Source organism: Nicotiana sylvestris, chromosome 6 (assembly GCF_000393655.2).
Source record: "Nicotiana sylvestris chromosome 6, ASM39365v2, whole genome shotgun sequence".
NCBI classification, from domain to species: Eukaryota; Viridiplantae; Streptophyta; class Magnoliopsida; order Solanales; family Solanaceae; genus Nicotiana; species Nicotiana sylvestris.
Window position 1 is genome coordinate 116078353 of NC_091062.1, and position 15571 is coordinate 116093923.

General features: G+C 40.1%; 1 protein-coding gene across 1 annotated transcript; it reads right to left on the bottom strand.

The window, feature by feature from the left end:
* Positions 1 to 13731: 13731 nt before the first annotated feature.
* LOC138871154 (uncharacterized) lies at positions 13732 to 14451 on the bottom strand. The gene has a single exon (XM_070149014.1). The coding sequence runs from the start codon at positions 14449 to 14451 to the stop codon at positions 13732 to 13734; it is 720 nt and encodes a 239-aa protein (XP_070005115.1).
* Positions 14452 to 15571: the final 1120 nt, after the last annotated feature.

The window sequence follows — 15571 nt, forward strand, 5'->3', positions numbered from 1 at the left end:
AAGGTAAATAATTCAAATGGTTAGCTTGCCTAGCTTTCACTAGTAGGCATCATCACGACTCCCGAGGATGGGAAATCCCGATCGTGACAAGTTGGTATCAGATCTCTAAGTTAGTTAGGTCTCACAATTCACGGACAAGCTTAATAGAGTCTGAGGGATCGGTACGAAGACATCTATATTTATCCCCAGAGGCTACAGAGTTAGGAAAAATTTCATTTCTATTCTTCTCTATCGTGCGATTTTGTTCTCTCAATGCTAAACTGAAACCTCTACTCTTGTCCTTTCGCGAATAGTGAAGTCACATACCACTTCTTCAGCCGAGCAGCAGCACAGACCGGTGATAGATCAGCTACGTCTTCGGAGGCTTTGAGGAGGTTGGATAGGTTTCACCAAGTTCTTCACTACCATTTACAGCGGTGCATCTTCTGAGGATCCCCGGGATTTATTAAGACGGTTGTCATGAGGTTCTTAGGAACATGGGGATAGTGAAGACCAATATGGTCGACTTTGCTGCTTTTCATTTGTCTGGATCTGACAAGACCTGGTGGAGAGATTATTGTTTGGCTAGACCAGCTGGGTCACCAGTTTTGACTTGGGATCAGTTTTCTCAGTTATTTATGGAGAAGTTTCTTCCTATCACTTAGAGGGACATCTATCGGAGGCAGTTTAAATGACTCCAACAGGGTTCCATGACTGTTACTCAGTACGAGACCAGGTTTATTGATTTGGCCCATCATGCTTTTCTTATACTTCCCACTGAGAGAGAGAGGGGGGAGGGTTCATTGAGGGGCTCGTTCAGCCGCTCAGCCAGCTAGAGGTAGAGGTAAAGGTGCTAGAGGTGGAGGTAGAGGTATTAGAGGTGGAGGACAAGCTACTAGAGGTGGAGGCCAGCCAACAGTAGGCCTTCCTGGAGATGTAGGTCAGAGTGGTGGGGCCCAGCCCCGATGTTATGCTCTTCCAGCCAGTCCCGAGGCTGAGGCTTCTAATGTAGTTATCACAAGTACTATTCTGGTTTGTAATAGAGATGCTTTAGTTCTATTTGATCCAAAGTCTACATGCTCCTATATGTCATCTTATTTTGCACCGTATCTGGTCATGCCCAGTGATTCTTTGAGTGCTCCTATATATGTGTTTACACCGGTAGGTGATTCTATTATGGTAGATCGTGTCCATCGTTCATGTATAGTTGTGATTGGGGGTCTTGAGACTTGAGTAAATTTGTTACTTTTGGACATGGTTGATTTTGATGTCATATTAGGAATAGACTGGTTATCACCTTACCATACTATCTTGGACTTTCATGCTATAACTGTGACCTTAGCCTTGCCGGGGTTGCCTCGTTTAGAGTGGAGAGGGACTCCTAGTCATTCTACCCGTAGTGTTATCTCATATATGAAGGCTCGGCGTATGGTCGAGAAAGGATGTTTGGACTATTTGGCATATGTTCGTAATTCTAGTGTTGAGGTTCCTTCTATTGATTCTGTGCCTGTAGTTCGTGAGTTTCTTGAGGTATTTCCTTCAAACCTGCCGGGTATGCCACCCGACAGGGATATTGACTTCTGCATTGATTTAGCTCCGGATACTCAGCCTATTTCTACTCCGCCGTATCATATGGCCTCGTCTGAGTTGAAAGAATTGAAGGAACAGTTGCAAGACTTGCTTGATAAAGGCTTCATTAGACCTAGTGTCTCGCCTTAGGGTGCGCCGGTGTTGTTTGTTAAGAAGAAGGACGGATGGATGAGGATATGTATAGATTATCGGTAGTTGAATAAGGTTGCAATCAAGAATAAGTATCCATTGTCGAGGATTGATGATTTGTTTGATCAGCTTCAGGGTGCCAAGGTATTTTTGAAGATTGACTTGAGATCTGGCTACCATCAAGGATTAGGGCATCCGATGTCCCTAAGACAGCTTTCCGCACTCGGAACGGGCATTATGAGTTTTGGGTGATGTCATTCGGGTTGACGAATGCCCCAACAACTTTTATGGATTTGATGAACCAAGTGTTCAAGCCTTACCTGGATTCGTTCGTGATAGTCTTCATTGATGAAATTTTGATCTATTCCCGCAGTCGGGAGGAGCATGAGCAGCATCTGAGAGTGGTTCTTCAGACTTTGAGAAATAGTCAGTTGTATGCTAAGTTTTTAAAGTTTGAGTTCTGGTTGAGTTCTGTTGCATTCTTGGGTCATGTTATATCAGCAGAGGGTATTCAGGTAGATCTGAAGAAGATAGAGGCAGTGAAGAACTGGCCTAGACCCGCATCAGCTACAGAGATCTAGAGTTTCTTGGGTTTGGCCGGCTATTATCGTCGGTTTGTGGAGGGGTTTTCATCTATTGCAACCCCGATGACCAGGTTGACCCAGAAGGGTGCCCAGATTAGGTGGTCGGATGAGTGTGAGGCGAGCTTTCAGAAGCTCAAGACATCTTTGACTACGACGCCGATGTTGGTTTTGCCCACAAGTTCAGTGCCATGTATAGTTTATTGTGATGCATCTCGTATTAGACTTGGTGCGGTGTTGATATAGGATAGCAAGGTCATTGCTTATGCTTCACGGTAGTTGAAGATTCATAAGAAGAATTATCCAATTCATGATTTGGAGTTTGTAGCCATTGTTCATGCGTTGAAGATTTGGAGGCATTATCTATATGGCGTGTCATGTGAGGTATTCATGAACACAAGAGTATGCAGTACCTGTTCAAGCAGAAAGAGCTAAATTTGAGGCAGAGAAGGTGGTTGGAGCTATTGAAATACTATGATATCACCATTTTATATCATCCGGGGAAGGCCAATGTGGTGGCCGATGCTTTGAGTAAGAAGTCAGCCAGTATGGGCAGTCTTGCATATATTTCGGTCGGTAAGAGACCGATTTCTTTGGATGTTCAGGCTTTGGCCAATCAGTTCGTGAGGTTGAATGTTTCTGAGCCTAGTCATGTGTTAGCTTGCACAGTCGCTCGTTCTCCTTTATTGAAGCGTATCCGAGATCGGTAGTATGATGATCCTCATTTGTGTGTTCTTAGAGACACGGTGCAGCACGGTGGTGACAAGCAGGTTACATTAGGAGATGATGGAGTTTTGAGGTTTCAGGGTCGAGTTTGCGTGCCTAATGTGGATAGGCTTCGAGAGTTGATTTTAGAGGAGGCCTATAGTTCCCGGTACTCTATTCATCCGGGCACCGTTAAGATGGATCGGGATTTGCGATAACATTATTGGTAGAGGAGGATGAAGAAAGATATTGTTGCACATGTGGCTCGGTGTTTGAATTGTCAACAGGTAAAGTACGAGCACCAGAGACCTAGTGGTCTGTTCCAGAAGATTGAGATTCCTGAGTGGAAGTGGGAGCATATCACTATGGACTTCGTTGTTGGACTCCCACGGACTTAGAGGAAGTTCGATGCAGTGTGGGTTATTGTTGATAGGTTGACCAAGTCAGTACATGTCATTCCAGTGGCAATCTCCTATTCTTCCGAGAGGCTAGCTGAGATCTATATTCGGGATATTGTTCGTCTTCATGGTGTGCCCGTGTATATCATTTCGGACCAAGGTACGCAGTTTACCTCACATTTCTAGATAGAAGTTCAGCGGGAGTTGGGCACACGGGTTGAGTTGAGCACAACATTTCATCCTCAGACAGACGGGTAGTCCGAGTGTACTATTCAGATTTTGGAGGATATGCTCCGAGCTTGTGCAATTGACTTTGGAGGCTCATGGGATCAGTTCTTGCCTTTAGCAGAGTTTGCCTACAACAATAGCTACCAATCGAGTATCCAGATGGCTCCCTATGAGGCTTTATATGATAGGCGGTGTTGGTCACCGATTGGATGGTTTGAGCCGGGAGAGGCTCGGTTGTTAGGTGCAGATCTAGTACAGGATGCTTTGGACAAGGTCAGGATCATTCAGGATAGGCTTCGTTCAGCTCAGTCAAGGCAAACCGACCATAAGGTTCGTGATTTGGCATTCATGGGTGGTGAGCGGGTGTTGCTTCGGGTGTCGCCTATGAAGGGAGTGATGAGATTTGGGAAGAGGGGAAAGCTTAGCCCTAGGTTCAACGGCCCATTTGAGATTCTTGATCGAGTGGGAGAGGTGGCTTACAGACTTGCATTACCACCGAGCTTATCAGCCGTACATCGAGTGTTTCATATGTCCATGCTCTGGAAGTATCACGGTGATCCATCCCACGTGTTAGATTTCAGCACTGTCCAGTTGGACAAGGACCTGTCCTATGAAGAAGAGCTGGTAGCTATTCTAGGCCGACAGGTTTGTCAGTTGAGATCGAAGAGTTTCCCTTTTGTTCGTGTTCAGTGGACAGGTCAGGCTATTGAGGCATCGACCTGGGAGTCCGAGTCCGATATGCGGAGCCGTTATACCCATTTTTTCTCCGACTCAGGTACTTCCTTCTTATGTCTGTTCGAGGACGAACGGTTGTTTTAAAGGTGGAGAATATGATGACCCAAAAGGTCATCACTTGTTTTAGAAATACAGTCCATGTTCCGAGGCCTTAAAAACTCCTTTTTGCCTCACCTAGATTTACATGCGCAGTCTGGGCGTATATCTGGAAAGCCATTATGTGAAAATCTGTGAAAAAATGAGGAATTTTGCTTTTAAAATGAATTTAGGTTGACTTAGGTCAACATTTTGGGTAAACGGACCCGGACCTGTGATTTGATGGTCCCGAAGGGTCCGTAGGAAAATATGGGACTTGGGCGTTATGCGCAGAATTGAATTCCGAGGTCCCAAGCTCGAGAAATAAATTTTTGAAGAAAATTTTTTAACTAAAATTTTAGACTTTTTGGAAATTTGAATGTAATTTAATTTTATGGTATCGGGCCTGTATTTTGATTCCGGAGCCAGATATAGGTCTAATTTGTGATTTAAGTTGAGTCTGTAAAATTTGGTCTGAAACGTACTTGAAATGACGTGATTTGGAACCTTAGCTGTAAAATTTGAAAAGTTGAAAGTTCATGAGATTCTCTTTGATTTGATGCTAAATTAATAGTTATTGATGTTATTTTGATGATTTGATCACACGAGCAAATCCGTATGATATTTTTGGACTTGCGTGCATGTTTGGTTTGGAGCCCCGAGGGCTCGGATGAGTTTTGGATAGGCCACGGAGTGAAATTTGGACTTACAAAATTACTGGTATGTTCCAGGTCTGCAGGCTTCGCATTTGAAAGTATCGCAAATGCGAGAAAGTATCGCAAATGCGAAAGTCGACCTGGGCTGCCTTGGTCGCAAATGCGACTTTTGTATCGCAAATGCGATATCGCATTTGCGAGGGGACCAGAATTGCACTTGGTCGCAATTGCAACAAAATCTTCGCATTTGCGAAGTTAACAGGTTCTAAAGGGTTCGCAATTGCGAACCCTGGTTGCAATTGGGACATCTGCAACCTGCTAAATCATAACTTAGACGCATTTTCAACCATTTTTCAACCCTTTTCAAAACCTAAACACCTTTGGGCGATTTTTTAAAGGCAAGTACTCTTACAAATCGATTGTAAGTCATTTCTAACTAGTTTTTATTAATCTTTAACATCATTTCACATGATTTCAACTCAAAATCAAGGGTTTCCATGGGGGAAATTTGGTGTTTTGGGTAGAATTTAGATTTTTCAAATTTTAGGGATTTGGACTTCAATTTGAGGTCCGATTTCAAAATAATATATATATATATATATATATATATATATATATATATATATATATATATATATATATATATATATATATATATATATATTTGGGCTCGTGGGGGAATGGGTGATCGGGTTTTGGTTTGAACCTCAGGTTTTGACCATGTGGGCCTGGGGTCGATTTTTGACTTTTTGGGAAAAACTTTAGAAAACCTATTTCATGCATTAGAATTTGATTTATTTAGCATTTATTGATATAATTAAGTAATTTATGGCTAGATACGAGCGAATTGGTGGTGGAATCAAGAGGTAAAGCGGAGTTGAGGCTTAAATTGTGTTCGTGGCATCAAGGTAAGTGTTTGGTCTAACCTTAGCTTGAGGGATTAGGAGTCGTGTCTTATTTGCTATGTGTTAATTGTTGAGTACGGCGTATAGGCATGGTGACGAGTATCTATATGTTGGTGTCAAGCATGCCCGTGAGTCTTCTACTATGATTAATGTGACTCCGTTTTGTATTGTTCATGCCTTATGTGATGATTTCTATGGTTGAACAAGGCTTGAGAATGTAATATTGGTAATTGAACATTGAAGAGCATTGGCTCAAGTTGTAAGATGATTTGTGGAAGTATTATTGGCAATTGAACATTATAGAGCATTGGCTCAAGTTGTGAATTGAGTTGTGAAGTAAACGTGAAAAGAGAAGAGGATTATGATATTATCTCCCTTGCCGGGATGTTGTTGTTTTTAATGTTATCTCCCTTGCCGGGATGTTATTGCTTTTGATATTATTTCCCTTGCCGGGATATGATTGTTGTACTATTATTACCTTGCCGGAATTTTATTGTGATTTTTTTTATTCCCTTGCCCTTATTGCTTTGTGATTGTTATTTGGGTAAGGAAGAGTGATAAAGCACGAAGGATGATTCCATGCATGATATTTGTGAGAGAGTGTTAATGCACGAAGGATGATGCCATGCCGCACAATGTACCATTCTGTGCCTTTATATGAGTGATAATGCACGAAGGATAATTCTGTGCCATGATTATGTGAGGTAAAAGCACGAAGAGTGATGCCATGCCGATTATATTGATTCTTATGGTGAGGATAAGAGTAAAAGCACGAAGGGTGATGTCGTGCACTTATCTTTGATTTTCCTGATTCTTGCTGATAATTGAGTTATGGTGTTCTTTACGTTTATTGACTGATTTTCTGTTGTTACTTAATTTTATTGTGATTTTATTGATTCTCTTGCTCCAAATTTTCTTTGTGATTGTTGTTTGGGTGAGGAAGAGTGTAAAGCATGAAGGGTGATGACGTGCATGATATTTGTGAGAGAGTGTTAAAGCACGAAGGGTGATGCCGTGCACATTATTTGTGTGAGAGTGTTAAAGCACGAAGGGTGATGTCGTGCACTTGTCTTTGATTTCCTAATTTTTTATTGATAACTGAGTTATGGTTTCTCTACATTTAACTGTTGGTTTTCTGTTGATACTTGTTGTACTCCGCAGCATGATTCCCCCTTCCTATCTTCAATTGAACTTTGGTGATCCTTATATTTATCTATTGTTTTTCTATTATTATTCAATGTCCCCGCAGCATGTTCCCCCCCTCCCATCCTTAACTGTTTATTCCTGCTTTTATTTTTTGTTGTATATGATTTAACTACACATGTTTATTTGGTAGTCTGGTCCTAGCTTCGTCACTACTTCGCCGAGGTTAGGCTAGGCACTTACCAGCACATGGGATTGGTTGTGCTGATACTACACTGTGCACTGTATGCAGATCCTAGTGCTACAGCTTTTGGACCACTGTGAGGTTGCAGCCTTCAGTCCAACAGGCGATCCGAGGTAGTTAGTAGGCGCCATCACGACTCCCGAGGTTGAAAAATTCGGGTCGAGATAATAATAATATTCCTGCCTTGTCACGCCGCATGTACAAATGTCAATAATAATAGTAATAGCACGGATAACTCACGTGCGAACACCCTGATAATCCTCTCAACAGTATGACGTGCACCAGAAACATAACAATAATATATAACAACTCGTACCACATGTGCCCATATGCCACACATTTCCTCAAAACAATTCCAATACCACAAACCCACATAGCCCTAGGCTCAACAACGCAGAGTACAACAACAACCAATAACACGAGAGTACGGAAAGTAAGTAAACATAAGAATTACAAAATATAAAAAAATAGAAGAACGGGCTCACAGTGGAAGACATGATAAGTAACAATGGTATCAACAAGAACAGCTCAACAATGAGAGAAATAGTGTGCAAGAAAACCTCAACAATGAAAGAAATAGTGTGTTCACAATATCAAATAAGAGTAACTCAACAATAGGAGAGATAACATGTTACAATGATTCTCAGTAAGAGTGACTTATCGATAAGAGAGATAACATGTAACAATGATTCCAATTAAGAACAACTCAACAATAAGAGAGATAACATGTAACAATAGATTCAATTAAGGATAAGCCAATAATGAAAGAGATAACAATAACTTCAATAAAGGATAATCAACTATGGAAGAGATATATGGCAATGAAAGAGGTAACAACTTCAATTAAGTCATATAAGAGTATATTTGGAAATAAAGGGGTGACACATGAACTAATAAACTTCAAATAAGACATGTAAGGGTAAATTTAGGAATGGAGGATTTTACATGATAAGACAACTTTATTTTAATGTAAATATGAACCTAAGAGTCTAAGCCAGTCAAATTTTCACATATAAGCCGAGTACACACTCGCCACCTCGTGTACACATCTTTCACGTAGTTCAAATAGTGCAAACAAACCAATTCCTACAGGGTATCTCCCCCACACAATGTTAGGCAAGATACTTACCTCAAGAGCCCTCAATAAATACTCTAAAATAGCTTTTCCTTTACAATTCACCTCTGTTAGGCTCAAATCTAACCAAAATCGACTCAATAACATCAAATAATGTAAGAGAAATCAATTCTAATAATTAACGATCTTTATACAATTGCTCAAAAGTCAACCTCGAGCCCGCTCGGTCAAAACTCGGGTCCAATGGTAGATTTCGACTAACCATGACCCCATGAGTTCATATATATATATATATATATTACAAAATCAGAGTCCAAATCGACTCTCAAAACTCAAATTCTTATCTTTCAAAAACTTGACAAAGTTTCATAAATTTTCACTTTGATTCACATGATTTTGATGTTAAAATCTAAGATATATTGATGAAATGTGATTAGAAATAGATTAGAATCATTTACCCAAAGTTTGTCGATGAAACTCCCTCTTCAAAATTGCCTCCTACTGAGTCTAGGATTCCAAAATATGAAAATGAGACCAAAAATCTCGTCCCTCAGCTTTTTGTCCAGTCGCAGGTGTCGCAAATGCGAAGAATCCATCACAAAAGCAAAGTACTCACATCCCTTCTAGAGTCGCAAATGCAACATAATTTTCACAAATGCGTATAGTAGACACATCGCAAATACGACCAGACTGATCGCAAATGCGAGAAAGCTCACCCAGCCCCACCTTCGCAAATGCGAACTCTGTGTTCGCAAATGCAAACCTAACAGACTTAGCTATACTTCGAAAATGCAACCTCCCACCTCACATTTGCGAGGCCTGTAGCACCAGATCACACCAGCAATACTAAAACTCTTCCATACACTCTGAAACGCGTCTGAAATTCACCCCAGCCCTCAGGGCTCCAAACCAAACATCAACACAAGTCTAAAAACATAACACAAACTTGCTCGTATAATAAAATCATCAAAATAACATCTGAAATCATGAATCAGACCTCCAAAACACATGAAATCAACATGAAACTCAAGAACTTATAAAAACACAACTGCGTGCCTGATTCCTATCGAATCAACTCGGAATGACGCCAAACTTTGCGGACAAGTTCCAAATGAAAAAATGGACTTCTTCCAAGTCCCAAAAAATAAATCCAAATAAGATAGCTATGAAGTCAACCTAGGGTCAAACTTACCAAAATTCTAAGCCTTTAAATTGCCAACTTTTATCAAAACAACACAAGTCAACCTACGGATCTCCAAAATCGATTCAGGGCATATGCCCAAGTCCAAAATCACGATACGAACCTACTGAATCCATCAAAACACCGTTCCGGGTTTGTTTTCATAAAAGTCAAACCTCGGTCAATATTTTCATTTAAAGCTTCTAAAGTGAGAATTACTTGTCCGAATTCATTTCGAAACATCCGAAATTTAAATTCGACCATGCACGCAAGTCATAATACACAATATGAAGTCATTCAAGACCTTAAACCTCTGAACGGATTGCTAAAGCCCAAAACGATCGGTCGGGTCATTACATTCATCGAGGTTAGGCTCGAAACTTACAGAGTACATGGGGTTGGTTGTTCTTATGTTACACTTCTGCACTTCTATTGCAGATACTGGTGTGGGTCCCAGCGGCGCATAGCAAGACTGCTTGGATTCAGTTACTTTAGAAGACTTGAGGTATAGTTGCTCAGCGTCTGCATCCCTGAAGTCCCCTTTCCATTCTGTATTTACTGTTTATTTAGTTTCAAATAGTTATATTTTGTTCAGACTTTATCTTAGTACTCTAGATGCTCATGTATTCGTGACTCCAGATTCTGGGATATGATTGACTTCGTCATTTAGTATTTTATTAGTCTATTTCAAATGATTATAGTTTATTTATTATCAATGGTTTGAATCTGAATTGTCAAAACTAGTTAAATAATTTAGCTAACGTTGGCTTGCCTAGCAAGAAAAATGTTAGACGTCATCACGGTCTCGAGGATAAGATTTTGGGTCGTGACATTGGCTGATGTAGAAGCTGAGAGGGAATCTCTCATGTTTGAGCTTGAAAATGAGAAAGAGAAGAATGATGGTATTCTTCAAGATATGTTGAAGCTGCTTCAAGCCAAGAACCATGAACCTGATCCTCCCAATTCTAGACCCTTCTTAGCCTAGTTGTAACCATTAACCCAAGTGGGATTTCTATGTTATTTGCTCATGGTTCTATGTTTTTATTGTATCTTATGCTTATGGTAGGATCGTATCAATCAATGCAATTCACTACTTTTGCTCTAATTATTTATTGATATTTCTTAGATGGCTATTATCCTTAGATTGAAAAGGAGAAAATTGAATTCATAATTGAATTTGAAGTAGCCCCGGTGACCATAAGTAATATCTGTTAAAATCTATTTACATAACTTAATTATGCAACTTTTTGATTATGCCAAAGGGGGAAGATAAGGTGTGCTTTTTCTTTGTACTGTGATGTTTATAACCTAATCAACCTGGACCTTTATGGTTTGTGACTTTAAATGGAAAGTATTCTGACATTGTGTTTGATGCTAAGCTGAGTTGAAACAGGTTTTATGCTTCTAAAAAGCACAGAGTTTGTCACCATCAAAAAGGAGAAAGTTGTTGACCTGAGTGGTATAGGTTTTGATGATTGACAAAGGAGCACATGCATGAACCAGGTCCATGGACATTGTACACAGATTACGGTCATAATCAAGTAAATGGCATGCACGTGCAAGGGATAAGTATAAGTGATTATTTCTGGTAGTCCCTGAATGAAAAAATTGCATATTTGATAAGGAGCAAGACTCCTTACTTGAAGATAACTCTATCCAAGATAAGGAAAGAGTTAGAAGTTAAAGTTAATTTGAACTCTTCCACCAAGGAAGAGTAAAGCATTAGACTTCTAGTTACTCTTTATTCTGCTAACTTTATAAATATCAGTGTTGTTCTCTTTTACAAGTGATGTTCATGTACTAAAGTAAAAGTAATAATTGAGAGCAAAATAGCAAGGCACTTTGTGAGCGATTCCTATGAGATTCAAGAGTGCGATCCTGAAGCTACATGAACTAGATTGAAGAATCAGTTCCATAAAGCATTTTATGTGACTGTCTTTATTTCTAGTTCAAAGTGTAATATGCGTTTTGATTTGTACCTTTCATTTTTTTCTTAAAAGCATTTGTAATAGGTACTTGAGTTGTATCATTCAAGTTAGAGTTAACTTGAAATAGTAACAACAACCTGTGGCGTGTTGCTACAAGGGTTAGAGTTAATTCTTAGGTTTGCAAGAGGTTGTAACTTTGTTGTTGGCTTAGAGTTATAGAGAAGTGTTTGGGAAAAATCATACTGGAAAGTAGGTCATGATTTTTTCACCTTTTGAGCCAGGTGTTTTCCACGTAAAAATACTTGTGTTCTTTACTTTCTGCTTTACTTATTCTGCAACTGTAGTTTAAAGAACGCATAGAAGAATCAGGTCCTTCTATAATCTAGTGCATGCGAAAATTGGACACCACACAAATCACTCACCCTCTGGTGTGATATTGAAGTACAAAACATCAAACTGCAATTGGAGAAATTACAGGCTTACAATCCTTAACTTAGGGAAAAACAGGGCAAGAAAAGATAAAACTGAAAAGGGAAGTTTTCATACTGCTAAAACTTTAATGATACAAGTTTTTCGACGACCTGATATCTTGTGCTTGCTTTCCTTTTATAGCTTCAAGTCACGTATAATTTCAAGTAAATTCTCACTCACAATATGCTAATCTTTTTTCAGGCTATCTAGCACATTTACTGCATCTTATGCATGATTAATCTTCATGCTCCTCCAAGCCCCACTCTTGAGTAGAGCTCATAACATATAACCACACCACATTCCTTGTAACGGATGTTGGCAGCTATTAGGAGTTAATTTTGAAAGGGCTATGTCAAAGCTTTTAACAATTCTCAATAATATACACCATCTAGATTAATCGCAAGACGACCTAGACATTCTGCTTATTTGTTACTTAATTCTTAGTATGAATCAGTAATATGTATCTACCCTTCATATCCTTATTATTTGTCATGTTTGACCCCTTCCATAACGTTCTTTGGTGCCATGAGGGTGTAGATACCATTCGGACGAACAACTTGAGAGTACTTTTACATTTGAAGAGTTCAAATATCACGTTCAGCTATTGGAGAAAAAGGAAAATGAGGAACTATTATTTGAATTACGTAAAATTTTAAGTGAATACTTGTATTTTACTATATGATCTTTTATAAAATTGAAAATCTGCCTTCTTTTTCCTAGGCATTTTATCTTCCCTGCAAAATTTTTAGGTATGAAAATCTAGAATAGAGTTTGGGCTCCTTTGATATGCTCTGTGTCAAAATCAAAATTAGATAAAATAGCTTGTCATCTAGTAAATATATATTTATAAGCAAGGTTTTATACATCTTATTGTAAAATAGATTTTGTAGCTTTACAATCAATTCTTAACAAGAAATTTTGATTTCGTAAATCAGTCTGAAATTTGGAAATGCATAAAACAACAACAATATTGTAAAATAGATTTTGTAGCTTTACAATCAATTCTTAACAAGAAATTTTGATTTCGTAAATCAGTCTGAAATTTGGAAATGCATACAACAACAACAACAACAACAACAACAACAACAACAACAACAACAACAACAACAACAACAACAACAACAACAACAACAACAATAACAACGACAATAACAAAACAACAACGACCTAGTAAAATCTTACAAATAGTGTCAGGGGAGGGTAGTGTATACGCAGACTTTACCCCGACCCAATGGGGCAAAGAGGCTGTTTTGGATAGACCCTCGACTCAAGAAGATGAAAAAGACGAGAATGGACAATATATCTATACCATCAACAGAAACTATAGAATTAATAACAACATCAAAAGAACCAGAAAATAGATGACATGCAATAATAATAACCGGTAATTAAGGCCTGATGCTGTGAAAAACAGAAGGATAGTGTGAACACAATATTAATTACTAGCCGTCTAAGATCAGCCCTATCAAACTAGCCTCACTCCCGGTTTAAAGTATAAAAACCTCGACTACCTCCTAGCCTACTACCCTAATGCTCGACCTTCACACCTTCCTATCAAGGTGACATGTCCTTGGAAATCTACAGACGTGCCAACCTCTCCCCAATACTTCTTAGGCCGCAACCTACCTCTTCTCGTACCTGCCAGATCCAACCGCTCATACCTCCTCACTGGAGCATCAAGCTTCTCCTTCGCACATGCTTGAACCATCTTAGCTCGTTTCCCGCATCTTGTTATCTACAGGGACCATGCCCACCTTCTCCCAAATATCTTCATTCTTAATCTTACCCATATTAGTATGCCTACACATCCACCTCAACATCATCATTTCTGTTACTCTCATCTTCTGGATATGAGAGTTCATAACCGGCCAACACTCTGCCCCATACAACATAACTGATCTAACCACCACTCTATAAAACTTACCTTTGAGTCTCGGTGGTACTTTCTTGTCACGCAGGAATCCAGATGCTAGCCTCCATTTTATCCACCCCACCCATATTCGGTGTGTGACGTCCTCGTCGATCTCTTCGTCCCCCTGGATAACCGACCCAAGGTACTTAAAACTACCTCTCTTGGGGATGACATGTGATCCAAGCCTCACATTCATGCCCAGTTCTCTCCAGTTGGCGCTAAACTTGCACTTCATGTATTCTGTCTTAGTCTTGATCAACTTGAAACCCTTAGACTTAAGGGCATGTCTCCATACCTCCAGCGTCTTGTTAACACAACCTCGCATCTCATCAATTAGAACTATGTCATCAGCGAATAATATATACCATGGCACCTCCCCTTGGATGTGGTGTGTTAGTGCAACCATCACCAGGGCAAATAAGATCGGTCTAAGCGCAGATCCTTGGTGTAATCCCATAGCAAGCAGGAAATGTTTTGGGTCGCCTCCTATAGTCCTAAACCAGAGTCTTAGCTCCATCATACATGTCCTTGATCGCTCTAATGCAAGCTACCCGCATACCTTTTTCCTCCAGGCATCTCTAGAGAACCTCCCCAGGGACCTTGTAATACACTTTCTCCAAGTCAATAAACACCATGTGCAAATCTTTCTTCCTATCCCAGTCATGTTCCACCAATCTGCTAATAAGGTGGATAACTTATGTAGTCAAACGATTCGGCATGAACCCGAACTGGTTGTCCGATATAGACACTGTCCTCCTCACCCTCACTTCCACCATCATCTCCCAAACTTTCATGGTATGACTTAGTAACTTGATACCCCTATAGTTATTACAACACCGAATATCACCTTTGTTCTTGTACAAGGGTACCACTGTACACCATCTCCACTCATCCGGTATCCTCTTCATCCTGAAAATAATATTAGACAACCCAGTCAGCCACTCCAAGCCTGCTCTACCCACACACCTCTAAAATTCAACCGAAATTTCTTCTGGCCCTGTCTCTCTGCCCCTACTAATCTTACACATAGCCCCCACAACCTCCTCAACCTTAATGAGCCTACAATACCTAAAGTCTGGAAGACTCTTTGAATACCCCATATCACCTAGCACAATATTCTGATCCCCTTTTCATTGAGAAGTTCATGAAAGTAAGTCTTCCATCTCTGCTTAATCTGAGACCCCCCCCCCCATCAATACTCTATCGTCCTTGTCTTTGATGCACCTTATTTGGTCCAGATCCCGAGCCTTCCTCTCTCTCGCCTTAGCTAGTCAAAATAACTTCTTATCCCTACTTTTTTCCCTCAGTTCCTCATATAGACATCCAAATACTGCAGTCTTAGCCTCCATGACCATCAGCTTTGCCTCCTTCCTTGCTACCTTATACCTCTCTCTGTTCGCTCTCCTCTCGTCCTCGCATGTGTTCCTACTTACTTTAGATATGCTACCTTCTTTACAACCACTTTGTCTTGGACCACGTCATTTCACTACCAGTCACCTTTGTGACCGCTAGAGTAATCATTCGATACCCCTAGCACCTGTTTTGCCGCCTCCCTGACACAGCTCGCCGTCGTCGTCCACATAGCGCTCGCGTCCCCACTACTCCTCCAGGATCCGATAGCAGAAAACCTCCGATCC

Coding starts and splice junctions, on each gene's coding strand:
- LOC138871154 (XM_070149014.1), bottom strand. CDS start 14,451: ATGGAGCTAAGACTCTGGTTTAGGACTATAGGAGGCGACCCAAAACAT.